Source organism: Chiloscyllium punctatum, chromosome 1 (genome assembly GCF_047496795.1).
Source record: "Chiloscyllium punctatum isolate Juve2018m chromosome 1, sChiPun1.3, whole genome shotgun sequence".
Classification (NCBI taxonomy): domain Eukaryota; kingdom Metazoa; phylum Chordata; class Chondrichthyes; order Orectolobiformes; family Hemiscylliidae; genus Chiloscyllium; species Chiloscyllium punctatum.
In genome coordinates, this window is record NC_092739.1 from 49,492,070 (window position 1) to 49,516,625 (window position 24,556).

General features: G+C 40.6%; 1 protein-coding gene across 1 annotated transcript; it reads left to right on the forward strand.

Moving 5' to 3' along the window:
- The first annotated feature begins 436 nt into the window (after positions 1 to 436).
- Positions 437 to 23,954, forward strand: LOC140482928 (ADP-ribosyl cyclase/cyclic ADP-ribose hydrolase 2-like). The gene is made up of 8 exons (XM_072580683.1): positions 437 to 591; positions 4,752 to 4,881; positions 12,272 to 12,407; positions 13,525 to 13,592; positions 18,837 to 18,913; positions 21,068 to 21,160; positions 21,599 to 21,685; positions 23,848 to 23,954. The coding sequence occupies exons 1-8, from the start codon at positions 437 to 439 to the stop codon at positions 23,906 to 23,908; spliced, it is 807 nt and encodes a 268-aa protein (XP_072436784.1). The 3' UTR covers positions 23,909 to 23,954.
- Positions 23,955 to 24,556: the final 602 nt, after the last annotated feature.

The window sequence follows — 24,556 nt, forward strand, 5'->3', positions numbered from 1 at the left end:
GTTCCTTGGATTTACTATTGGAAATGAAGGGGAAGTACGTGGAAGAAGGTGTCCAGAAGATAGATTGCAATAAAGCAAAGGAGTGGGGGATTATCTTTGCATTCCATGTTGAGACATTTTATTGGATGAAGTGAGGACCTGATGGTGTGTTATGCGATCCAGCCAGATCTAATGGCTAAAACAGTCACTCCCCCATCATCAGAATCTCTGTATAAATTCCTTTCTTTTCATGGTTCTCAATGAACTGCTGATGGTTTTCAGCATTTTCTGTTGACAACTGCTATCAAACCTGTTTGTTTTAGTCGTTCTTCAACAAGTTAATTATTACACATATTTTGCCATATTTTCCATATAATTGTGATATGCTCAAGGACGAGTGAAGACGTGGAACTTATGCTGCAACACTCTAATTGAAATTGAGACTCAACTTCGCAAAATGGCGAAATGCAGTGTGTTACTGCTTGGAATCCTGCTGATGGATTTCTCAGCATTGGTAAAGTCACATCATGGAAATGGTACAGTTCGCAACTTGGAGGAGATCATAATTGGCAGATGTTATAATTACATCAGAGTCGTGAATCCTACAGTAGGGTAAGACAATAGTTTCTTTATTAAGCGTACATGGTGGTACAAATCAGAACTTTCTTCTTCTACGCGTGGTCATTAACCCTCATTGGCAAGAAGCATGATGCCAACTGCAAAACCTACTGGTGATGGTCAGCTGGTTTGACTAAAAGGATGCAACCAGAAAAACATTACGAATTATGAAGCCATTGATAAATACAATGAAATGCACAGAGGATGGTTTGTGTGGGGAATGAACTTCCTGAGGGAGTAATAGATGTGTGTATAATTGCACAGTTTAAAAGACATTTGGATAAATATGTGAATAGGAAAGGTTTGGAGGGGTATGGGCCTGGAAGAGGCAGGTGGGCCTAGGTTAGTTTGAGATTATGTTCAGCATGGACTGGTTGGACTATATGACTCTTTAATACCGTGAATCATTTTACACTAATTGGAACATAACCATTACCCTTAATTTATTTTCTACCTCCTTTGTCAAAAGGCTACCTTTGTTCCATGTGTTTTCAGTTTTGTTAACAGCCCCTTTAGTGGAACCTCATGTTCATGACACTCCTCATGTTCACTTTCCTGTCCTTCCCCTCTTCATCTCAGATTGAAATTGATGCCCCCTCATTCTGAGACGATGGTCCAAGACTCTCCCATGACGGGAAACATCCTTTCAGCATTGACCTATCAAGTTCCTTTAGAATCCTAAATGTTTCAATGCAATCACCTCTCATGCTTCTAAATTCCATTGAGTAGAGTCCCAACCTGTTTAACCTTTGCTCATAAGACATTCCCTCCATATAAAGGATGATTCTAGAGAACCATTTCTGAACTGCCTCCAATGAAATGACATATTTCCTTAAATAAAAGGACCAAAGCTGTTCACAGTATTCCAGATGTGGCTTACCAGTTCCTTGTACAGGCACAATAAGACTGCCCACTCTTGTACTCTAACCCTCTTGAAATAAGGGCAACATTCCTTTTAGTCTTACTGATTACCTGACAGCTGATTACCTGTGTGTTAGCTTTATGGGGTATCTATATATGGACACCCTGCAGTGTACTTTTTTACAATTAGGTTTGAAATTAGGAGGATATTCTATTCTGTGGTGAAAAGTATAAATTGCATATAAAAGATAGTTCTTAGTTAATTGTGCTTTAGTTACTTGTTACAATAAATGTCCTAAAATATGAAAACTTATCATTCTTTCAGCTTTTAACTGGAAATGTATTTTAACTGCGATTGGTATCTGTGATGATCATAACATAGTTCAAAAGAAACAGAATATCAGAAACCATAATAATTTATTTTCATAATGTTTATTTAAGGCACGTGCATTGTTAAAAAGCCTTGCACTGAATTTGTAAGAACACATATCCTTAGTGTTCTAGCGCACAGCTTTGCTATCTGTTCACAAGAGACACAGGATCATAATGAGACTGAAAATATAGTCAGATGCTCGGATGTATGTTGATTAATTTAACAGGTACAGGCCACAAGGTTCTCTCAAATAATGTTAGTAATTTTATTTAAAATTTTAACATGTAGTGAAATAAAGGAAAGCAATTTACATGGGTGTTGTCAATTTTTAAACAATTGCCTATTGCTTTGTATGATCCTCATAGATTTGTTAATTACTTTGGCCACTCTGTGCTCAGTTTCTGTGAATTTGTTCATGTTGATGTATTGCTGTTGGAATCAAACTCACTTTTGGTATTTGCCAAATAATTGACACGTGTGGATTTCTCAGCAGCTTGATTTGGAGACTTTTAAAATGTGATTATGGGTTTCTGACCTTTCTGAAAGATTGACAAGAGGAAATTTGAATATCAAAAGCTTCATTAAAGTCACAAAAAATTCAAAGTTTGTTTTGACTTTCAAAGTTTCGCAGCTGGACTCTTAGGAAAATTAAAATTTCGATGTTATGTTTTGTAATTGTAACTTTCAGAATAATGCTGTCAGTCTTTAACTTAGTTTCTGAATGAAGAGATATAATGTTCGAAGTTTTGACATTTTTCTCTTATTTTTAAACACTTTGGTTACCATGAAGTTCAAATCTTTAGAAAGAGATTGTCTGACACCTCTGCTAAAGTACCAGTTACGTTTTTAATAATAATCTGAGAATTAATAATGGAAAGTGGCCTATTTTCATGCCATTCATACTGAATCCCACCTTATTGATATACGGTTTCCTATTATCGCACAAGCAGGGGAGAAATGGCACAGTTACAAATCCCAGTGTGAAAGTCAGAGTGGGTACCTGGTGGCTGCTTGCTCCTCTGGCCCTCCATCATGGAACAGCAGTCCCCAGCATCTCAGGTTTTGCTCCATGGGCAACAACAATCTGTAACCCACCCGCTGTTCACAAAGTTTGGCGATGGGCACATGCCAGCCTCACTACAACATCATGGCACATCTCCCACCCATTTAGAATAAATGTGTCTTCTTCAGTGCTACACTATAAAGTGCACTTCCATTTATTATTAGATTGCAGCTGCAGGGCCCCTTTGCACACAGGGTCAGCACCCACCTCACAGAGTGAACCAGGCCAGCACTCTTCATTTACTCTGCTTGTACTCATTCACTTCACACCTTCTTGGATGTTCACAGTATCTCTGTTTCTCCTGGGTTTTTTTAAGCATTTTACCTTTTCATTCAGTCTTTAAGGGCTGACAATCTTTCTGCCTTGCCTCATTGTTTGGTGCAGTAAAGGCCAGGTACTTTCTGGTGGCTGTCAGCAGCGATCAGTTAAGGGGATGGATTTGTTGCTGTATGCAGCGTGCTATGTCAGTATCACACTGACGCTCAATGGCAGTAGCTTAGGTAGAAAGCACACTGAATATGCTTCAACCAAATGGTCTTTTCTCCACGTTGAAGGGAAGTAGACCTCAGTCAAGTCAAGGGGTTTTATCATCAGGTCAGTGGGTCCTACCTCAGTCAGTCAAGGAGAGCGTCTGTTCTCAATCCAGAGGCTTGGGCATAATCAACAGCCACTTGGAGGGGTATCAGGGTCAGGGGTGCAGTGTCACTGCAGTGTGAAAAGTGGGCCACTCTTCATCCCCCAATTCCAGTGTAAACAGTCCAGGAATTTCTGATTAATCAGTTGGCTTCAGTTGCACGCAGATCAGTCAGGGTCCAATTGAAGGGAGGGAGGTGGGTCACCCATGGTCTGTGGTTAACTCTGCCAGATGTGACCTGCTTTGCTTCCCATTTTCATGTGATTATTGAATGCATAACAGAAATGGGAAATGGCTTTGACCACACCCAGAATGGGTGGAGTAAGAGTTTATTTATTCTTATCTGAGCAAATGGGCTCTATGATGTGAGGTCCTTGTGTGAAATGGATGCTGTGTGCACCTGTATGGCATAAATAACCTGGTCACAAGCAATCCTGGCTATGTCATTGGTCACTGATCATCTCTATGAAGCAAAAGTAATCCCAGGCTCACAAAGACTATCGAAGATCTGACAAGTTAAACAGGACACAAACTAATTTCCTCTGACCTTGATCTATAAGTATTCATCAAATGCTTTTACATCTAAGACTGCCTTTCTTGGGTGATGTAGAGGGGAAGCAGAGAGGACTAGCATTCAGTAATATCCCCATGCTTACAATCTCCTAATGTCAGTCAAGCCTTTTTTCCCATCACCTGTACTCTTGTAACCAAAAATAAAAGTATTCAAAGAAAATAATGAAAACAACTTGTTTTAAAATTTTCTCCAGTTGTTCTCAACGGTGTCTTGAATTGGTTTTCTGTATTACGCACTGGCTGCAATCAGAAAGTACTTATTGGCTGGAAATCAATTTGGCCAATCGAGCACCCATGAAAATGCTACATAAATGCAAGTTCTTGTTTTTTTCTACTCCAGGATAATCCAGCAATATCTAGTTGTATCTTTTTGGCCATGCTGACTGAATGCAAATGTTCATAATTATTTAAACACTTGTGGAAAAAATGGATCTTCATGAAAAAGGTGGAAATAGTTTGGATTTGCTATACCTCAGGGTAAAATTAATATGTTCAAGTGTTATTGAATTTGTCTCCCACATTATTATTATTTATTTTATCAATTAACACCTAGTATGATTGCACATAATATACTATGGCTGTTTTGTTCATGTTCAATAGGATTATCTATTGATACAGAAATGCATTTGAAAATGATTGTTTTCTCTTAGAGAAAAGGACTGTTCAGCAATCTGGGAAACGTTTCGAAATGCCTTTGCTTATAAGGAGCCCTGCAATGTCCTTCCAACTGACTATAAGGATTTTATCAATCTGGCACGGCATGCTATCCCTCGGGATAAGGTAAGCTTACTTGAAAATGCGGAAACACTTTTTTATTATGTGGTTCAAGTTGAATGGTAATTTGTTACTTTGTAAAATGTTACTTTGTCATATGTTGCTGTAATGCATGCAGCAATCTGATGTAAAGAAAAACATTTGTTTCCTTCTATTGAACCATTTGTTACATATAAGAGGGAGAGGGTGAATCGGATGAATTTTTATTTTGCTCCTCTTTCGTCTCTACCAGAGGTGTTTTTGACCTTCCTCCTTTTTGAGGTAAGGTGTGGTGAACCACAAAACCCTTTATTTGCTAAATCCAATTTTTAAATGATCTGCAACAAACTATAGTTAAAGATGAAGCCATGGTTTATTCATGCAGTCAAACCCGATGGATGATTGTTACAACATGTGCACACGCACACACAAGCATACAATGAAGCAAGACAGCAAGGTAAGGAAAGTACTTGAACTTTCAATTATTCCGAAGTTATCACATTAATTCAGATAATTTTTGACTGAGCTTAAACCGTTCAAGACCCGTGAAGGTTCTTTTTAACAGGCAGATCTTACAGGATCTCTTCTTCAAATGGTTACTGTTGTAGCAGTGTTTTTGACTCATTTTTCAGGTGAACTGAGAATTTTTTCTGGAGAGGTTGAACGAGCCACAATGTGAAGCTAATAGAATGTCATAATTTGTCACAAGGCGAATTGAATACAAAAGTAAAGAGATTATGCATCATTTCCACAGAGCATCAGGTGAAAATGGGAACTGCAGATGCTGGAGATCAGAGTGAAGATTAGAGTGGTGCTGGAAAAGCACAGCAGGTCAGGCAGCATCCGAGGAACAGGAAAATCGATGTTTCGGGCAAAAGTCATTCCTGATGAAGGACCTTTGCCCGAAACATCGCTTTTCCTGCTCCTCGGATGCCGCCTGACCTGCTGTGCTTTTCCAGCACCACTCTACATGGAGAATTAGTCAGACCAGATCTGGAGTACCACGTATAGTATTGGATTTTGTATTTAAGGATGGATGTAAAGACATTGGGAGCAGTACACAAAAGCCTTACCAGACTATTGCCTGTAGTAGGGGAGTGGGTTGGACGGGTTTGTCGTATGAGGAAAGGTTGGATGGTTTAGGCTTTTATCTGCTGGAGTTCCTGAGAATGAGAGGGAACTTGATTGAACCATCTAAAATTGTGGGCAAGCTTGATAAGGTGAACGCAGAGATAATTTTTGTTTCTTGTGGAAACTGCTAGAACTAGAGGTCATTGTTTAATAATAAGGGCTCACCATCTCAGTCACAGATGAGGTGGTTTTCATTTTCTCAGATTAAGGCTTTGGCATTAATTTACAAAATGCAGTAGAAGTAGAGTATTTGAATTGTTTAAGGCAGATATGGAAAGATTCTCAGTAAGCATGGAGTTGAAACTTTTCAGGAGAAGGTGGGAATATGGAGTTCAGGTTACAATTGCATGAGCCATTTTGAGTAGTCTCAAGGGGCCAAATGGTCTCTTCCTGCTCGTAACTCATCTGTTCCCATGTTAACAATAACTCTTCACATACGAAAATAAGTCAGATAAGAAGTTACAATTAAATGTCCTTTTCAGAGACATGGAACTTTGGTCATGTTATTGGGTTCCCAGATGAACAAGAGTGTTTCTATGTTCCTAGTCCAAACTACTCTTCATTGTGTGAGCTAAGTGTCCAAGTCATTATAAGTGGAGGTAGGTACTGCAGATGCTGGAGATTAGAGTCATGATTAGAGTGGTTCTGGAAAAGCACAGCATATCAGGCAGCATCTGAGGAGCAGGAAAATCGACGTTTCAGGCAAAAGCCCTTCATTAGGATCTCAGTGTGTCTCTCTTTCACTGCACCGTCCAAGTCATTATGACCATCTCAGAGTGATCCAATAGTGCATCCTGAGGATGATGCAGCCCCATTTCTTGGTCCTTCACATAAGTACCTTGTGTATTATCAGGAGAAGCTTTGATTCAAACTGAACAAGGTGGAACCAAAGTACTGTAACTCGGAAGGTCAAAGACCGTTTAGATTGGTGTACGTTGATCATGAGTGCCTTCAAGAAGGATGGCACCATAAGAATAAGCCTGGATGCACGGTGCTTCAAGTTTTCTCTTAGAAGGTGTCAATATTTTACCAATGTTGGTAAATTAAATCCTAAATGTTCAAGGAGGAAGTTCCTTCCCAAACGCCTTGCAAAACACAGCTTATTCCATGTATTTGTTGGAATAATCCCAAGAGCTCACTACATCCAGCCTACAATTTGGATGGTATTTTTTTCTGTTGGTTACCATTTGGACTATCCGTTAGACAAAACCTATTCAGCAGCATGTGAATAGAATGATTGAGAATCTCCCTGGCTGGTTTTGCATAACTGATGATATTACAGTCATGGATAAGACAAAGGTAGAGCATGACCATAATCTTTCCCTTTTTTGGGGGTCTGAAGAATAACATAGTGATTGCTGCTGAAAATGTCTTGCTGGAAAAGCACAGCAGGTCAGGCAGCATCAAAGGAACAGGAGAATCGACGTTTCGGGCATGAGCTCTTCTTCAGATTCCTGCTGCGCTTTTCCAGCAACACATTTTCAGCTCTGATCTCCAGCATCTGCAGTCCTCACTTTCTCCTAGTGGTTGCTGCGCCAGGTAAAGAAACTGGATTGTAGACACAGCAAGCATCAAGTTCCCAAATCAGTTTTAGGCTCTGATTCTTCTTCTGGATGTGAATTGAGGTTTAAATGCTCAAGGTTTCTGGAGTAACTTGATCTCTTGGCTTCACTTGGTAGTGTTATCTACATCTCAAGCTATAAATCTCCATTGACCTAGACTTAGAGTGGCTAAAGTTTTATTAGGCAAGTCTTCCTTTCTTACGCACATCTTTGGACTGCAACGTAACATTTTGTTCTAATGTTATGATTAGGAGAATACACAGAGTTATGTGTATTTGTTTTAAATTTTGGTTCAGCGACTGGATTTTTCTTTCCTGGCTTTCAGCTGGTTTCTTTGAACATCCAATTCAGGCTGGTTTCTTAGGTGTGGACTCTGGCCAGACTTTTCTGCCAGTGGCCGCAACATGCACATGCACCCATACACCCACACATCCGCATGTACACACACACACACACACACACACACACAATTATACACACCTACACATCCACATATACAGACACACATATATACACACACACACACACATAGACTCACATATACACATGTACATGCACCCACACATCCACATATATACACACACACGTACGTGCGGCCACACACTCTCTCACACACTTACACACACACACACACACACACACACGCAGCCACACACACTCGCACATGCACCCATACACACACGTGCACATGCACCCACATATACACACACACATGCAGCTCCACACCCACATATACACACACACATACATGCGGCCACATACTCACACACCCACATATACACAATACACATGCAGCCACACACCCACGTATACACATGCACCCCACACCCACACATACAGGCTCATGCAGCCACACACGCACGCATCCACATATATACACACACATATATTCACACACACACCCACACACTCTCATATACACACAAATGCACATGCACCCACATACCTACGCACACACACACATGCACCTACTCACCCACATATACACACGCACATGCACCTACTCACCCACATACCTACGCACACACACACATGCACCTACTCACCCACATATACACACGCACATGCACCTACTCACCCACATATACACACGCACATGCACCCACACCCCCCCCACACACACACCCACACCCACACCCACATGCACCCACATAACCATACGCCCACATATACACACATGCACACACATGCAGCCAGGCACCCACACACCCACATACATGCACAGACATGCACATCCAGCCACACACCCACACACACACCCACATATACATAACCACACACACACACATCCAGCCACACATTCACACACCCACATATACACATGCAAGTGCAGCCACACGCCCACATATACACACCCAAATATACACACCCACACATCCACATATACACACCCACACATCCACACACACACATACACACCCACACACGTACACGTACATGCACCTACACATCCACATTTACAAGCACACATATATTCATCCACACATCTACATATATACACACGCACATATACACACACACGCATATACACACCCACACACCCACACATATCCACATACACACACCCAGACATCTACATAAACACACACATGTACACACCCACACAGCCATATATGCACACACTCACATGCACCCACATGTCCACATATATACACACCCGCACATGCACATATGCACACCCACACACCCACATATATACACACCCACACACCCACATAAACACACACATGTACACACCCACGCACCCACACAGCCACATACGCACACACTCACATGCACCCACATGTCCACATATATACACCCACACATCCACTTTTTCGTACCCACACACCCATAAATACACCCACATATACACGCTCACGCACCTGCACACCCATATACACACACACATACATGCACCCACATACACACACCCACATATACACACATGCAGCCACACAATTTCACACCCACATATACATACGCACATGCAGTCACACACCTACACACTCGCATATACACACATGCACACACATGCGGCCACGCACCCACATATACACACACACCCACTTATACACACGCACATGCACCCACACACCCACATGTACATACATGTGCACACATGCACTCAGACACCCACGCATCCACATACACGCATACACATGCAGCCACAACTCACACACCCACATATACACACACGCACATATAAACACTCACACACACGCACGTATATTCTCCCTGGGTCGTCGTCATCATGTATGATTTTTCTTTTCTACTGCGAGTGTCTTTGTATAAAATTCCTCGGTACCTTTAATAGATGATGCCTTCTGACAGATTTTTTTGAGAGTGTGGGGATGTTTATTTCTCTGGTGGTTGGTTCTCATGTTTGATTGACAGTTAGCTCTGACTAATTTTCAAAATACCCTTTCTTTTTTAGAACCTAAGACTCGTATTCTCTCATTGGTCTGATGTTGTCAGTACAATTAAATTCAAATTCAATTGGTTTTTTTTGGTATCCTGGGCATAATTTAAATTAATTGGTTGCCTTATCGTCAAAGCACAATCCCAAGCTGATGGTGAAATATATATATATATATATATGTGTGCTGTCAGAATGTCTCAGCTCAGAGAAGGCACTTCTCTCTTAAAGTAACTATACACTCTTTCAACTTCATAACATCTACTAATGGAGAAAGTGTCTTCCTAACTAACCTATCTGTGCCCCATCAAATCTGTCAACATTCTTTTCAACTTTCACTGCTCCAAGGAAAACAACACCCATCTATCCAATATTTCCTCATGAATTAGACACTCCAGACCTTGCACAATTCTGGTAAATCCCTCTCATGCAATCTAAGAACATGCTTTCCCTTGCGCAATTGCATTTTTTCCATAATATGCTCTTCTGTAGAGAGAATCTTGCAGACAATGTTAATATTGGACTAAAATGATGTACACTAGAAGTTTTCATCATGTAATCGGGTTCCTAGTTTGCTAATTAGATAGTTTTGACCAGAAACATAGAAACTATTAAGCATTGTGTCTGCTAAATTATTAAACTATTTTCAGACACAATGAGTTTCAGTGGGTTTTTATTAAACCAGAGTTGGCTGGGGAGACAATCGCCCAGAAATCTTAGTTACCATTAGAACCGATTCACTGGCCATAACCTTCTTCACGATTACCTAATTTGAGGGACAGTGTGCCAGGAGCCAGATAAATCGATATGTGCTGAGGATAGCTCAAGGTTTGGATCAGGTATCAGGTCTTGGCCAGTGGCAGAGTGCAAGGCTGTTGAGAGTCAGGGCAGGGGCGAGTGTCGGATCAGGGAGAGTCTGGGAGAAGGGAGGGGTTTGGTGAGTGTGAGTCTGGGAGTGGGGAGGGGTTTATTGGGTGTGAGTCTGGGTGTGGGGAAGGGTTTGGTGGGTGTGAGTCTGGGTGTGGGGAGGGGTTTGGTGGATGTGAGTCTGGGTGTGGGGAGGGGTTTGGTGGATGTGAGTCTGGGTGTGGGGAGGGGTTTGGTGGATGTGAGTCTGGGTGTGGGGAGGGGATGGCAGGTGTGAGTCTGGGTGTGGGGAGGGGATGGTGGGTGTGAGGTGGGGATGGTGGATGTGAGTCTGGGTGTGAGGTGGGGATGGTGGATGTGAGTCTGGGTGTGGGGAGGGGATGGCGGGTGTGAGTCTGGGTGTGGGGAGGGGTTTGGCAGGTGTGAGTCTGGGTGTGGGCAGGGTGTCAGCTCAGAAGTTGTTGAATTTGACAGGTTGGGGAGTTTTTGGGGTGGGGTGAGGTAGGAGGTGGTCAGGATGGGAGGGGCTAGGTATCAATTTGGATGTGATTGGATCATGGCAGAGACAGCATCACGACTGGGCGTGCCATTGTTGGCTCTGGCTTGGATGATTGCGCCTCCTACAGGTGATGCTTATTACAGCCTTAAAATAAACAAAAAAGTCATAGTGCTTTTAGTTTGTAAAAGGTGACCTTCATGCCTTGTGGTATCACGTTCAAAGGAGTACATTTTCACATTTTCTGCTATTTTGTTTGTGCCTGAAAAATGTGATTACAGGAACTGTAAATATTTAATCTGAGAACTTTTAGCTCTTTCACAGGTGGTTTCAGTTTGAACTCATTGATTCCCAAAATGATCCAGGAAAACATTTCCTTTGTTTATTAAATATGAGTGACACAGTGAGATAAACTTTAATTTTGCTATTACCAATAGAAACATAAAGTATGTGAGAAAATCTGGAATTTCATTAGAAGTAGAAATAAAAAACTATCTGTTCCTACATTAACACATAACAGACTCAAAGTCTTTTCACATGATTTGGGACAGTGGCAGCACAATTGTAATGTCACTAATATTCTTGGGTTAGAAGTTCAACAACCACCATAATATATGGTCAAATTCAATTAAAAAGGTTTGGAGTCCACCCTAGTCTGATGGTGACCATCTGGTTCACAAATGTCCTTCAGAGAAGCAAATCCGCCTTCCTTACCTGGTCCAGCTTACACGTGACTCCAGACCCACAGCAATTTGATTGACTCCTGACTGCCCTTTGAAATGGCTTAGTGATCCAATCAGTTCAAAGGCAGTTAAGCATGAGGAATAAATGCTGTCCCAACCAATGATGCCTACATCCCATGAATGAGGTTAAATATACCCACAGTAGTTGCTCTATGTCCTGAACTGTCAAAAAGCTGTACTTATTTAAATAGAATAACTGATGCTATTAACTTAATTACAGGCATTATTCTGGGAAAATACCAAGCTTCTGGTGCACAGATATTCAGATAAAGCCAGACAGATGATGCCTCTTGGTGACTCTCTGATTGGTTTTCTGGCAGATGACTTGGACTGGTGTGGACAACGTGAACCTTCTGGTGAGATGCATGATTACTACAACTATTTAATATTCTCACTCATAATGCTCAGGAAAGATGATAGTGTATTACATAGGCATGTCAGAAATAAATGGGGCTAAGTTGTGTTGTGAATGTGATACCTTTGGCCAGGTATCTAATGAGCACAAAACCCATTACTGACTGTATAGACCTTGCACAGTCTAGCTATCTGATACTAGATGCAGCGTTATAGATGAATATTGGGACCACTTGGTATTCCCGATGCAGTGATTACACAGACTGCCCTGGAAGTTTAAACTTCTATTGGGAGATTCCCCTGAACCTGGAAACTTCTGAAAACCCTTTGTTGTAATTAGAGACTTTAGAAGGTTCATACTTATGTATTTGGAGGGTTACCTAGGCTACATGACAGGATTAAAGCCTGCTCCAATCTTGGGTAAGCGTACATCTGATCTCCAATGATTTGCATTGATATTGACCAGCCCCTCCCCCACCTTCAACAGCCCAGAGTCTGTACATTCTGTTCATTAGGTCACAACCCAATTTACCTTGACCCTCAGAACATAAGTGTGAAAGTTAAAGTTTTGTTGTACAAAATTGTACGTGGTACTATCCCACTAGCTTGCTGAGGAGACAAAGAGAAAGAATAACTGATCCGAGAGGCTGACTTGCCTTTCTAAGTCTCTCTGCTGTAGCGGTATGTCAGTCTCCACATGTTACTGTTCATGGAATGGAACTGAAACCACATCCTGCTGATTTGAGAAGGAATGCTAGCACTGATCCACGTTTGTTACCTGGATATTGTCCCTTACCTAAATGACTCTCAAGTGCAATCATTCCAGCAAGGCTGAAACTTGAAGTCACAGATTGCCAAAAGTGCTGAAGGTTTGTGGAGACCAAATAGAAAGAGCAAGGCAGACTACAAAATACAGACAAGAGCTTCTGTACTAAGTGAGGTTGTAAGAGAGGTTAAAGAAAACAATAAATACAATAAAATCAAAACTATTTCAAAACTACAGTTGCCTCATACCAAACTAGCATGCATTCAACTTAAGCATTCAAACATAGACAGTGCCTTTAATGGTGACTGTTATGTTACATTTACCTTTTATTGATCACATTCTTATTTTTTCAGGCATAAACTATGAAACCTGCCCCACAAATAACCCAGTGAATTCCTTTTGGAAAATAGCATCTGAATCAGTAAGTTGTGCCAGCACCGTGTCCTTTTATTTTTGTGTTTTTAAAAACGAGGGACTGAAATGAACAACAGCTGTTTTAAAAACCAGTGTTTGAAATAGTGGTGGCAGTTTTGAAAACAGATAACCTGATATGCATGCCGGTCACCTTGTGAGCAACTGTTTGAACAAACTGTAATTAAAGTTCAGATTGTAGATGGTCTGGAGCCAAGAGTGTGCATTGATATAGTTATTGTAGGCAACAAATAAGTGATTGGTCTGTGAACTAGTGGCAGTTACTAATGACAGGATGTTCTGTGGATTGGCTCTTAGATGACTGAGCAGCTTGATGCTGAAAACAAGTTACAAATACAAAGAGAGAGGAAAAGGAAGTGTGCAGATCTTCTTCCAGTCCAGAAGCTGCCTGTTCTCTGCAGTCAAAAAAACTCAGTTTAAGGCTGAAGAAAATCAGTCACTTTTCCTGTAACAACTGCTGGAAGCTGTAACTCTTAAATTAGTAAATCAGAGACCCAGTTCAAGGGAATCAGCCACTCTGTACTCCTTACATCTGGGGAGACATTTGAACAACAAGGCATTTGGCCAAGCAGTCATTTATCATCAACTGAGAAGCAAAACCCACTGAGCTAACTTTTCAGTTTATTCTGCTTCTGCCAATAATCTACTTTGCCTATTTGTGTGTGTGTGTGTGTGTGTAGAAGGGGGATTAGAGTTTTAGTTAATAGTGTTATACGCCAATCATTTCGATCTGTTTATCTGTAGCTATAATCCAATTACCTATCATAAATAATAATGATTGGTTACTAGAGAAACCTCGTCCATGCTTTCTATCAACCTTGGTCTGAAAACCAAAGTCATTTGACTTTCTTGCATACTTTAAAAGCATTTTAACATTTGATCCAACTGGGGATAGCAGACCTTGCTTTATGGCTCACTACCCTGGTTGTTTCCAGAGAAAATGACTTATTCAAATTGACCACATAATTTTCCAATCTGCTTCAAGCAAAAAGGTATTTTTCAGCTTTAGCTCTTGTCAAATTCCCATCAACATTTTTCTCACCTCCACTCCTAGCACGTATAGTCTGCTAGCCTAAGGAGAACTTGTAGTGACCTGTGAACCGCCTCTGGAGATATGACTCATTTGGCCATTTGCTACAACATTATGAGGAAACCTGAAGCTAAATTTTGAAAGATGTTTGAATCAGGCATGCACTCTGTAGAGTCCAATTAATTCAAGTTCAGAAATGACCTGGCGACCAATTTTGAATCCTATGGGTTTGGCATCCTTTGTTCACTTACACCCCTCTGTCTCTTTCCTTTACATGTATACTCTGATTAATGTGTTGTTTTCGATCAAAATGTATTTCCTTACAGTGGGCCAAGCAGATTGAATCTTCATCATGGCAGGGGAAATAAAATCACTTGTGTCAGCAATAGTCAAACAGAGCTTCGAGATAAATATTAGACAGTAAGCTTGAGATGGACCCTAGGGAGGGTTATACACCAGGAAAAACACATTGAGATAAATCCATTGATTACTGGGAATTCAGTGGCGGTCGATGTGGAGGTGGCGTAATAATTTAAAGTTGCAGTTTTCAAGTTGATATGCAACAAAGAAAGCATTCCAGAGGTTGAGCCAGAATAATCAGATAACAACTCTTTGGCTGCTATTTTGTTGAAGTAAGGCAATATTGCAGAGGTGGAACGGTTGTCATGGCAACAAACTTAAATAAGCTTGAAGTTGAATTCTAAGTTATGATTATACAATGTCAGATTTAATGATAGGGAGTGATCAACAAAGCAGGTACAATTGTTCATTAGGCATCAATGTTTCAGACAAGGACTGGCAACAAGTATTTCTCTGTTGACAATACCATATTTAATTGGGCGTTGCATTCTAAAAGTCAAAATGAAGGTGCGTTACCTTCATAACTTCCAGCTATTTTTTCTTTGATTCTGCTATTTTTGAACTACAGTATTTCATAACTTTTAATCAAAATGAGTTTTGCAGCAATTGATTTATATTTCTTTTAACTTTTTACGCATTTCATAAAATACCTCTTTTAATTGGCAGACAGTAAAAATTCTCATCTGTTTGATTCAGTGTGAGAGGTCAATGCTTTTTAAGAGAACAAAAGAACATACGAACAGTCAAGGATGAGCAAATACTATTTACTACATTGAAAACATCATTCTGATGCTGTATCTCGTTCATCATAAATACCGGTATTTTGAATCAAACAGTTCAGGTTAGTTATGACACATTCCTGGAGCAGTTGGGACATGAATCTTTTGGCTCAGAGGTAGGGACATTACCACCTAGGCACAAGCGTCCTGAAATACAACTGCATTTAGTATTCAGGAAGTATCTTGTCTGAGCACTAACCAGGCCTGAGTGTGCTAAGCTTCCGAGATTGGACAAGATTGGGCATTTTCAGACTAGTACAGCTGTAGGCAGTGACCACAGAATAGATTTCCTATATCTATCTTGAAAGTAGTGGGGAAAACCCGTAATTTGTTTTGATAGTAAAGAGGGAAGGGATGAAACTATCAAAGCAAATTGTTTAAACTTGCATGACATGGTACTGGTATTTAAAAAGATATCAGAATTATTTCAAGGAGTGGTTGGGGATGAAATTCAAACTGGGTGGGTCACAGCACAGGCAGTATAGCTTTGATTGCCTGTTATAAGCCCCACACCATTTTAACTACCATTGGCTGCAATTAAGCTGAATGTTGGGCATCTCATATGGAGAGAATCAAGACCAGTTCTGTCTTTGCTGCATCCTTATGCATACTCAGTTTAACCCTATTGTCTTCATAAATAGACAAGCCTTTTTTTTGCATTTATTCTTAAAACTATTTGAGATTATAAAATGCTCCTGAGAACACCAGCGGTAGGAGGAGAGTATTGGACCTTTCAAACTTGCTTTATTATTTAATAGAATGACAGGTTTTCAACCTAAACTCCTCAACCCAATCGCCACACTCCTAATTTCCTTAGTCAAAATATTCACCCAGCTTGAATATCACTCAATTATCATGCAGCCACAACTATCTGCAATAAAAAATTCCAAAGATTCTTTTCACAACTAAATTCCTCCTCATCTTAATTAATTACCCTATTACCCTGAGACTCTGCACCTTACACTAAGATCACCTCTCAGTTTTACAAATAACAATTTATTCAACTCCTCATGAAAGGACAATGCTCTCATCGCATGAACTAATCACCTTTGATGTACTGCCTCTAAGGTAAGTATATCTTCTTAAATAGAGAGGTCAAACGGTGTATAGTAGTCTGGATGTGTCTTGGCCAAACCCCTACTCAATTTCAACAAAGAATCCTTACCTCTGGAGTCTAACACACCTGCTAAAAAGGCCAAAACTGTTTTCTTTCCTAATTGCACGCTGCATTTGTATAAGAAAGCTTCAGAGTATGTTTGAAGAGCTTTCTTTGTCCTTTTCAGTTTGTTTAATATCCAAATGCAGTCTGTGCCTTATCAAAGGAAACCATACTTTGTCAAGTGTGGCTTACATATCCAATGTTAAGCAGGCAATTTCACTACAATCACCTACAAACTGTAGATTATATAGGTCGGCAGTAGTCAGTTTAGTTTGAGCATCGAGACAACTGAATTTAGAGTTTTCCACTCCAATGGGCTACAGCCACTGCTAGGCTGTTTGTAAATGGTATGGGGTTATCACACAACCTTGCTTGACAACAATCCAAATCTTGGACTGTCTGTTTTAGATCTTCCACTCAAGAGAGTTGCAGGTAAGTCATCATGAAGCAATTATAGGACTGCAGTCTGACTGTGAGTTAAGTTTCTTGAACTCCACTACTTTGAGACCAATCCCCTGAACCTCATCATTTACTGAGTTACATGCTTTGGTCAAGTCAAAGAATTAAATCAGGTGTTCCTTGAGTTGTTCTCAACAGTTATCTTGTATTTGTTCTAACAAGGACCATGTCAGAGATTCTACCAAAAGTTATAAAGCCAGAGAAAGTCAGGACTGCAGATGCTGGAGATCAGAATCGAGAGTGTAGTGCTGGAAAAGCACAGTCTGTCAGGTAGCATCCGAGGAGCAGGAGAATCGATATTTTGGGCATAAGCCCTTCACCAGGAATGAGGCTTGTGGGCCAAGGGGGCTGAGAGATAAATGGGAGGGAGTGGGGCTAGGGGGAAGGTAGCTGGGAGTGCAATAGGTAGATGAAGGTGGGGGTGAAAATGATAGGTCGGAGAGAAGGGTGGAGTGGAGAGGTGGGAAGGAAGATGGACAGTTCAAGAAGGTGATGCAGAGTTGGGAGGTTGGGACTGGGATAAGGGTAAATGGGGAAATTGGTGAAATCCACATTGATCCTGTCTGGTTGAAGTGTACCAAGTCAGAAGATGAGGCGTTCTTCCTCCAGGTGTCGGGTGGTTAGGGTTTGGTGATGGAGGAGGCCCAGGACTTGCATGTCCTTGGTGGAGTGGGAGGGGGAGTTGAAGTGTTCAGCCACAGGGCAGTGGGATTGGTTTGTGCAGGTGTCCCAGAGGTGTTCTCTGAAACAATCCGCAAGTTGGCGTTCTGTCTCCCTAGCATAGAGGAGACCACATTGTTTCCCTGGGAGGATTTCCTCACTGACAGAAAGTGAGTAATTCTGAAGAACGTGTGTGAAGATTTTCTCACCAAGGACAGAAGCAAATATCTCCAATGTTTCCACAGTAGGACTTGCCTTCCTTCTTGAACATAGATGCAATTGTTGCATTCCTGAAGTTAAGTGGGGGAGTTCCTTTTCCTCCTAAATCTGGAGAATGAGTACACAGAGCTTTGTTATGGGCAAATGCCTCCAGCTTTGATGATCAGAGTTGGAATACCACATTGACTGTGTTGTTTCACAGTGATTTGATGGCTTATTGCAGTTCTCTCATCAACAGTAGTTCACTCAATGGTACTGAATGACTGATGGAAAGTATCAGCTAGCATGATGGATGTGTAGTTGAGGAATTATTGAAAATATTCATTCCAAATTTCATTAAGTAATATACAGTTATACAGTTTAATATACAGTTAATATTCAATTTATTGAATGATAAGCGAAGGGTATTATTTATATTTCTGTAGTGATGTCTATTTTCAGCTTCATTTCTAAGTTCATACAATTATAAATGGTAACATATTGAATAATGATTACAAACACAGGTTCTAAAAATGAATTTCTGCACACATCAGACAATGCAATTTAAAATTTGCCATTTGCTTTCAGTATGCAAAGGAAGCCTCAGGAGTCGTGACAGTGATGCTGAATGGTTCGGTTTCAGATGGAACATTTCCAAAAGAAGGGTAAGAGAAAGGCTGTTCTAATTCATTTTGAAATCTTCTGTGAAAGCTTCTTTTTCTTTTGATTTGCCCATTGAACGAGTTTGATGCATTAGCTTAGAATGTTCCCTTTTGGGGCATTTATCAAGCATTTCAGTAACTGAGGACCACGGCCAAAATTAGGAACCAAAACTTAGATTTTTCTGGTTTAATTGCTGCATATTGTTTCTGACAGAGATAATCCTGAGCATTTTCTACCTACCAAGATCAGATTTGATTGTGTATCAGGGTGAGGTGGATGATGAAGGTTCCTGGCCTAATCCTAGAATCCTACTAGGAATGGTCAGTTATAGATTTACCAGCGCAGAGCAGGCTTTTGTGCCAGACTAGGCTGTCAGTATATCCCAGTAGGCAGACTCGAAACAGGAGTCAGTTGGCACGGATTGAATGTTGTTTGAACCTGGGGTCCACTGTACAGGGAACAGATCATGAGTCCCTCAGCCACATCTCTACATTAGCTTGTGTTGTCCTTCTAAAAGTCCCTTTTCTGAAATCCATCTCTGTCCCAAAAGGTGGTCTTCCACAGAGCACTTTACTGCTGCCACCATCTCATCGTCAATAGCAACAGCTTACACTGCATCATTGACAAAATGAAACATGAAATTGAGATGAGGAGAAATTTCTTCACCTTGAGAATAGCGAGCTTGTGGAATTCTCTGCCACAGAAAGCAATTGAGGCCAAACGCTGAATATTTTCAAGACGTTGTTAGATATAGTTCTTAGAGTGAAAAGGATCAAAGGGTAAGGAACAGAGTACTGTTTTGGATGGTCATCGACCATCCATGATTGGTGGAGCAGGTTCGAAGGTCAAGCAGCCTACTCCTGCTCCTATTTTCTATATTTCTACCACAAGGTGCTTCACAGGAGCATTATATAATGAAGTATGGCACCCCAACACCTACTGCACTCAGTGCCCCTCCCAATTCACCATTTTCCTTTCTCTGTCCTACTTCAGTCCCATCTGGAGTGATTCACAAAATCAGGGGATTAGTGTTTTGAATCCTTCTTCTCACAGAGAGTAGCTTCCTAAGTTCAGCTCAGCACCAACATTTCTAAACTACATCTTGATGTTTGACTCAATAAGGAGAGTTGTAATGCAATGAAATTACAATATATGAGGAGGCCTGTCAGCCCTCTGTGCTGGTGCATGTGCTGGCATTTTCTTCTGTAATCCCATTTCCTGCCACAACATTCCTTTCCAAATATTAACTCATCCATTTATGCTGAAAAATCTCTGAATCAAATGGCCCAAAATCTGAGAATCTTCTTCCATCGTCTCCCTTGGTCCTCCCAATGAGTATATTGGAGTTCCAATATCTCCAAATTCCTCATCCTCCATTAATAGAAACAATCTATTCTGCAGTGAAAGGTTGTTTCCATTTAATTTCTGCCAAGTAATGAATTATCCACTTGAAGGAGGAAAAAGGTTTGTAGCTGTCCTTGTGTCTGGCCTCCTTCAGAAATACCACACAAAGCTGAGTAAAGCTTAGTTTCCAAATTGCTACAAAATGTTGATTATTTTTTATCATCACTGACTCGTCTTTCTTTCCTGCGTCAACATTTAAACCCATGGTTTCAACCAGGGCAGCACAGTCGCTCAGTGGTTAGCACTGCTGCCTCACAGCACCAGGGACTTGGGTTCGATTCCCGCCTTGGGGGACTGTCTGTGTGGAGTTTGCACATTCTCCCTGTGTCTGCATGGGTTTCCTCCAGTTTCTCCGGTTTCCTGCCACAATCCAAGGATGTGCAGGTCAGGTAAATTGGCCATGCTCAATTGCCCATAGTGTTAGGTGCATGAGTCAGGGATAAATATAGAGTAGGGTAATAGGTCTGGGTGAGTTACTCTTCGGAGGGTTGGTCGGGACTTGTTGGGCCAAAGGGCCTGTTTCCATACTGTTGGGAATCTCATCTTAGCAAAATTGCTTCACCTGCCCACCCATATAAATGTTGTTTTGAGACCCAATGTGGATGATGTAGTTACACAAGACCAATTTATTAGATTGGTTCTGTCTTGTTTGTAATATGCAAATACAGATAGCATCAGATAAAACAAAATAAATCAGCATACACAAACTGTGCCAACAACAAAATGTTTCTTTCACCTTTTCTTCTTTGCAGGTTTTTCGCGAAACATGAGCTTCCAAATTTAAGAAATGACAAAATCTCTGAAATACAGATTTGGGTCATGAACAATATTGATGGACCTGTTAGGTAAAGATGATGTGTTGTTTCTTATATTTGACAATAGCAATATATTTTCCACCCATAAATGAAAACAAACATCATATTAACTCTTCATCTCCAGTCTAAACAGTTTGCATTTTAAAAGCTAAGTAAGAGCCTTGTGATATTTTCTGTCACTAGGTTAGTACAAATGGGATAAGGTTCGTTTTTCAGGAGTTGTAAATTACCGGAAAAGTGTTTTGTTAGGGGGATAGAATTTTCTGGAAAGATATCTTCCACACCCAAATGCACATCAGAAAATTAATACACACAGCATGTTTTTCAGTGCACCCTTAGGGCAAACAAAGTAGTGATATGTACTGAGAGTAATCTCTACCATTGGTTTGCAACGGTAACGTCTCTTATACGAGACAACACTCAAGCTTTTTCTATTAAGTTTGTGCTCATCTTTACTCATTCTGTTAGGGAAACTTGTGGGACAGGCACTGTGAAAGATCTTGAAGACATCATAAAAGGACGTAATTTCAGCTACTCTTGCACAGACAATTACAGGTACACATGTTATTTTATTATAGTGAACAGTGGCACTTTTAAGCAATAAACTCCCTATGAGAAAACTATGATTTAGTTAGTTTGAAGCTACTCCTCTTCATCAAAATGCTCTTTACAAGATGGCAGAAGAGGTGCTCGAAGCATGACAGGAAAGAAATTAAATAAACGACTCAGGCCTCACCTGACACCCTGCCCAAATCTTGATATGGGGCTAATTCAAAGAAATGTGGTGGATGATCCATGCCAATGAGCAGAGACACCCATACTGTCATAGTCTCATTCGAATTAGATCACCTGTAGTGGTTATTGGATATTACAGACACTAACTTCCATACTCTCTATTTGGAAGTCCACATGAAGCAAGACTTCAAGAAGACAAAGGGAGACATAAATCAGTAACTGGCCATCAGGCAGAAATGTTCTTATTTGTTCTATTGATTCCCTTCAATTTTGAGTAAATATCAATTAAGAACCAATTCATTTGCTATTTTTGGCTCCAATGCAGAAACTTTTGCACAGCAAGTTCTTGTTGATGGCAGCCATTCAATATGTAGTGGTGCTGCTAGATAATATTGTTAGTTTAATTTTGACACTGCATGTCCATAATGAAAGGAATTGCTCACTATAACATCTGTCAGCTGAATGACTATGCAAATTCTCTTTTTTTTATCTGCACTGAAAAAAATAATCCATGTTTGTGAGCTGCTGTTGTATGGTTGATCGGCACCAGTTAACTTTTGATGTGGTGATTTTTCCTGTTTATCAGAAATGGTATAACAAGGTGTCCTTGGGCTTCACAACCAAAGAATCTGAACTAATAAATTGGATGTTTGTCTAATTGATAAAACTATCTCTTTATCTCATTTTTCATTTGTATTTTAAGCAAACACTAGAATATAAAGGGAATTAACTGAAACTTCAATAGCTCTTTCACGTTTTTAGTCACCAATCTCCGAAGAAAATCTAATGATATTGCATGTGAGAGAGAGCCTATGATCAGTTACTTCACACACTGAGTGACGTGGAGTGGTATGCCCATTGTATTTCCACCACCAGGGCATTTTGCCAACTGTGGGAGGGTCGAGCCAGCTTTTCTTTCCAGTACTATTTACTATTTAAATGCCTCTTCCCATCACCACTTTACCAGTGGTCATAAGCCTTCCATTACAGGGGAAATCGCCAAGTGCAGGAATTCCTTCAGGGCTTAGTTGATGCCCTCTTAATCAGACACTCTGTGTTTCACAAATTGACCCTTTGGTGGCATGGTCACTCGTGTGGCAAGCCTCCCCTGGCTTCAACAGCACCAACCCCATGCCCTCTTCAGAGTCTTCCCTGCTCTTGCACCGCCCCCTAGAGCCAATTCCTTGATTGGGAGGGTGGGCTATTGCAAGCAATTCTGTAATGGCTTGTGATGGTTATCATTCCCAAAGCACCATACCTTTCTAATCTTGCAATGTGATTTAAAGTAATATTGTGTTTACCTTTTCAATAGCCTTAACATTTTTTAATAACCTTCTATCCAGCTTAAGTTGCCCAAGTCTATCTAGTCTTCCACATAGCTCTATTCCTGAGTCTGATGATTAGCTCCCAGGCTCAACAATCCAGTGCAGTTTGGTAAAACCTGTTAAAGAAAGTTCGGAACAGAGATGGTAAATGTGTTTAGAAATATTCACCTTCATGGAAGGATACTCACTGATATAAACTGTTTGGACCTTTGAATCTATTTTTAAAAATTAAACAGTTGCCTTTCTGATACCATGATAGGATAATCCAGGCTCTTCTGCACCACGGATTGAATTTTAGAATCATATCTATTTTTTTCTTCCATAAAATAGATATAACTGCATGAAAAGATTGGGAAGTTTATTTCATTCTACCTGATTCACTGCAGGTGTTTCCAGAAGGTAGCCACTAGAAAGAGCCATATTCTGAATGGACACTCCAGATGGGAAGAGACACTTGAAGGCAAAGTTTGTAATACTGTCTCACTGTCTGAGTTGTCCCAGTTTGTGTAATGAATAGAAGATTAAGGTTTGCGTGCCCAAATTTTCCGAACCTGCCACCCTATGAAATGCCCCAGCTCACTGTTAAACACATGATCTGGGAATCACTAACCAGGGCATTTTCTAAGAAACACATTTTGCTTTCTCATTCTTGTGCAGAGTTATTCGCCTGCTGCAATGTGTGGACCTGCCAAACCATCCAGCCTGCAAATGTATTTAATCAGAAGATCACGCTGGGGTCTGAGCTTTGTCTTATATAATGTCTGGGAGCTTGCGCTGAATCATTTTGCATTTGTAGGATTGTACACGTTTGCTTGGCTTTAGTAAAATTCTGCAAAAAAACAACAGGAGTTGCCAAATTCCTTTCACAACAAAGTACGTTTTATTTATATGGATTTGAATTCTACATTCTCAGTAAGGAGTTATGCTTACAACAGGAGTGCCAATCCAAGATCATAACACTTTTGAAACTTTGCTAGGACTGTAAGATGCTGATTATCTTTTTAGGTCTTTGTAGACTCTGCTCCAGCAATTGTTTTTATCCAATCTTCTCCAATAATTATTCAGTTGACTTCTATGAACGTCTGAGTCAACTAAATGTATTCTCCTAAAGCCTTTTACAGCCCCCTACCTCATTTGCCAAACCTCACTCTTTGGTATGAACAAATTACGTCCCAGTGTTGTATCCTTAAGGAGAGCTGTCTTAAAGTGTTGAGCATTGGGAGTCAACAAGTCAGCAAGGTGAAGCTGTCAGTCTGTGCCCATGTGTGACTGATATCCTCTGAATCCAAGAAGTTACCTAAGACAAACCCAAGGTGGTAACAAAACACACAAAAGTGCCGAAGTGGATCATTGTTCCAGGTACATC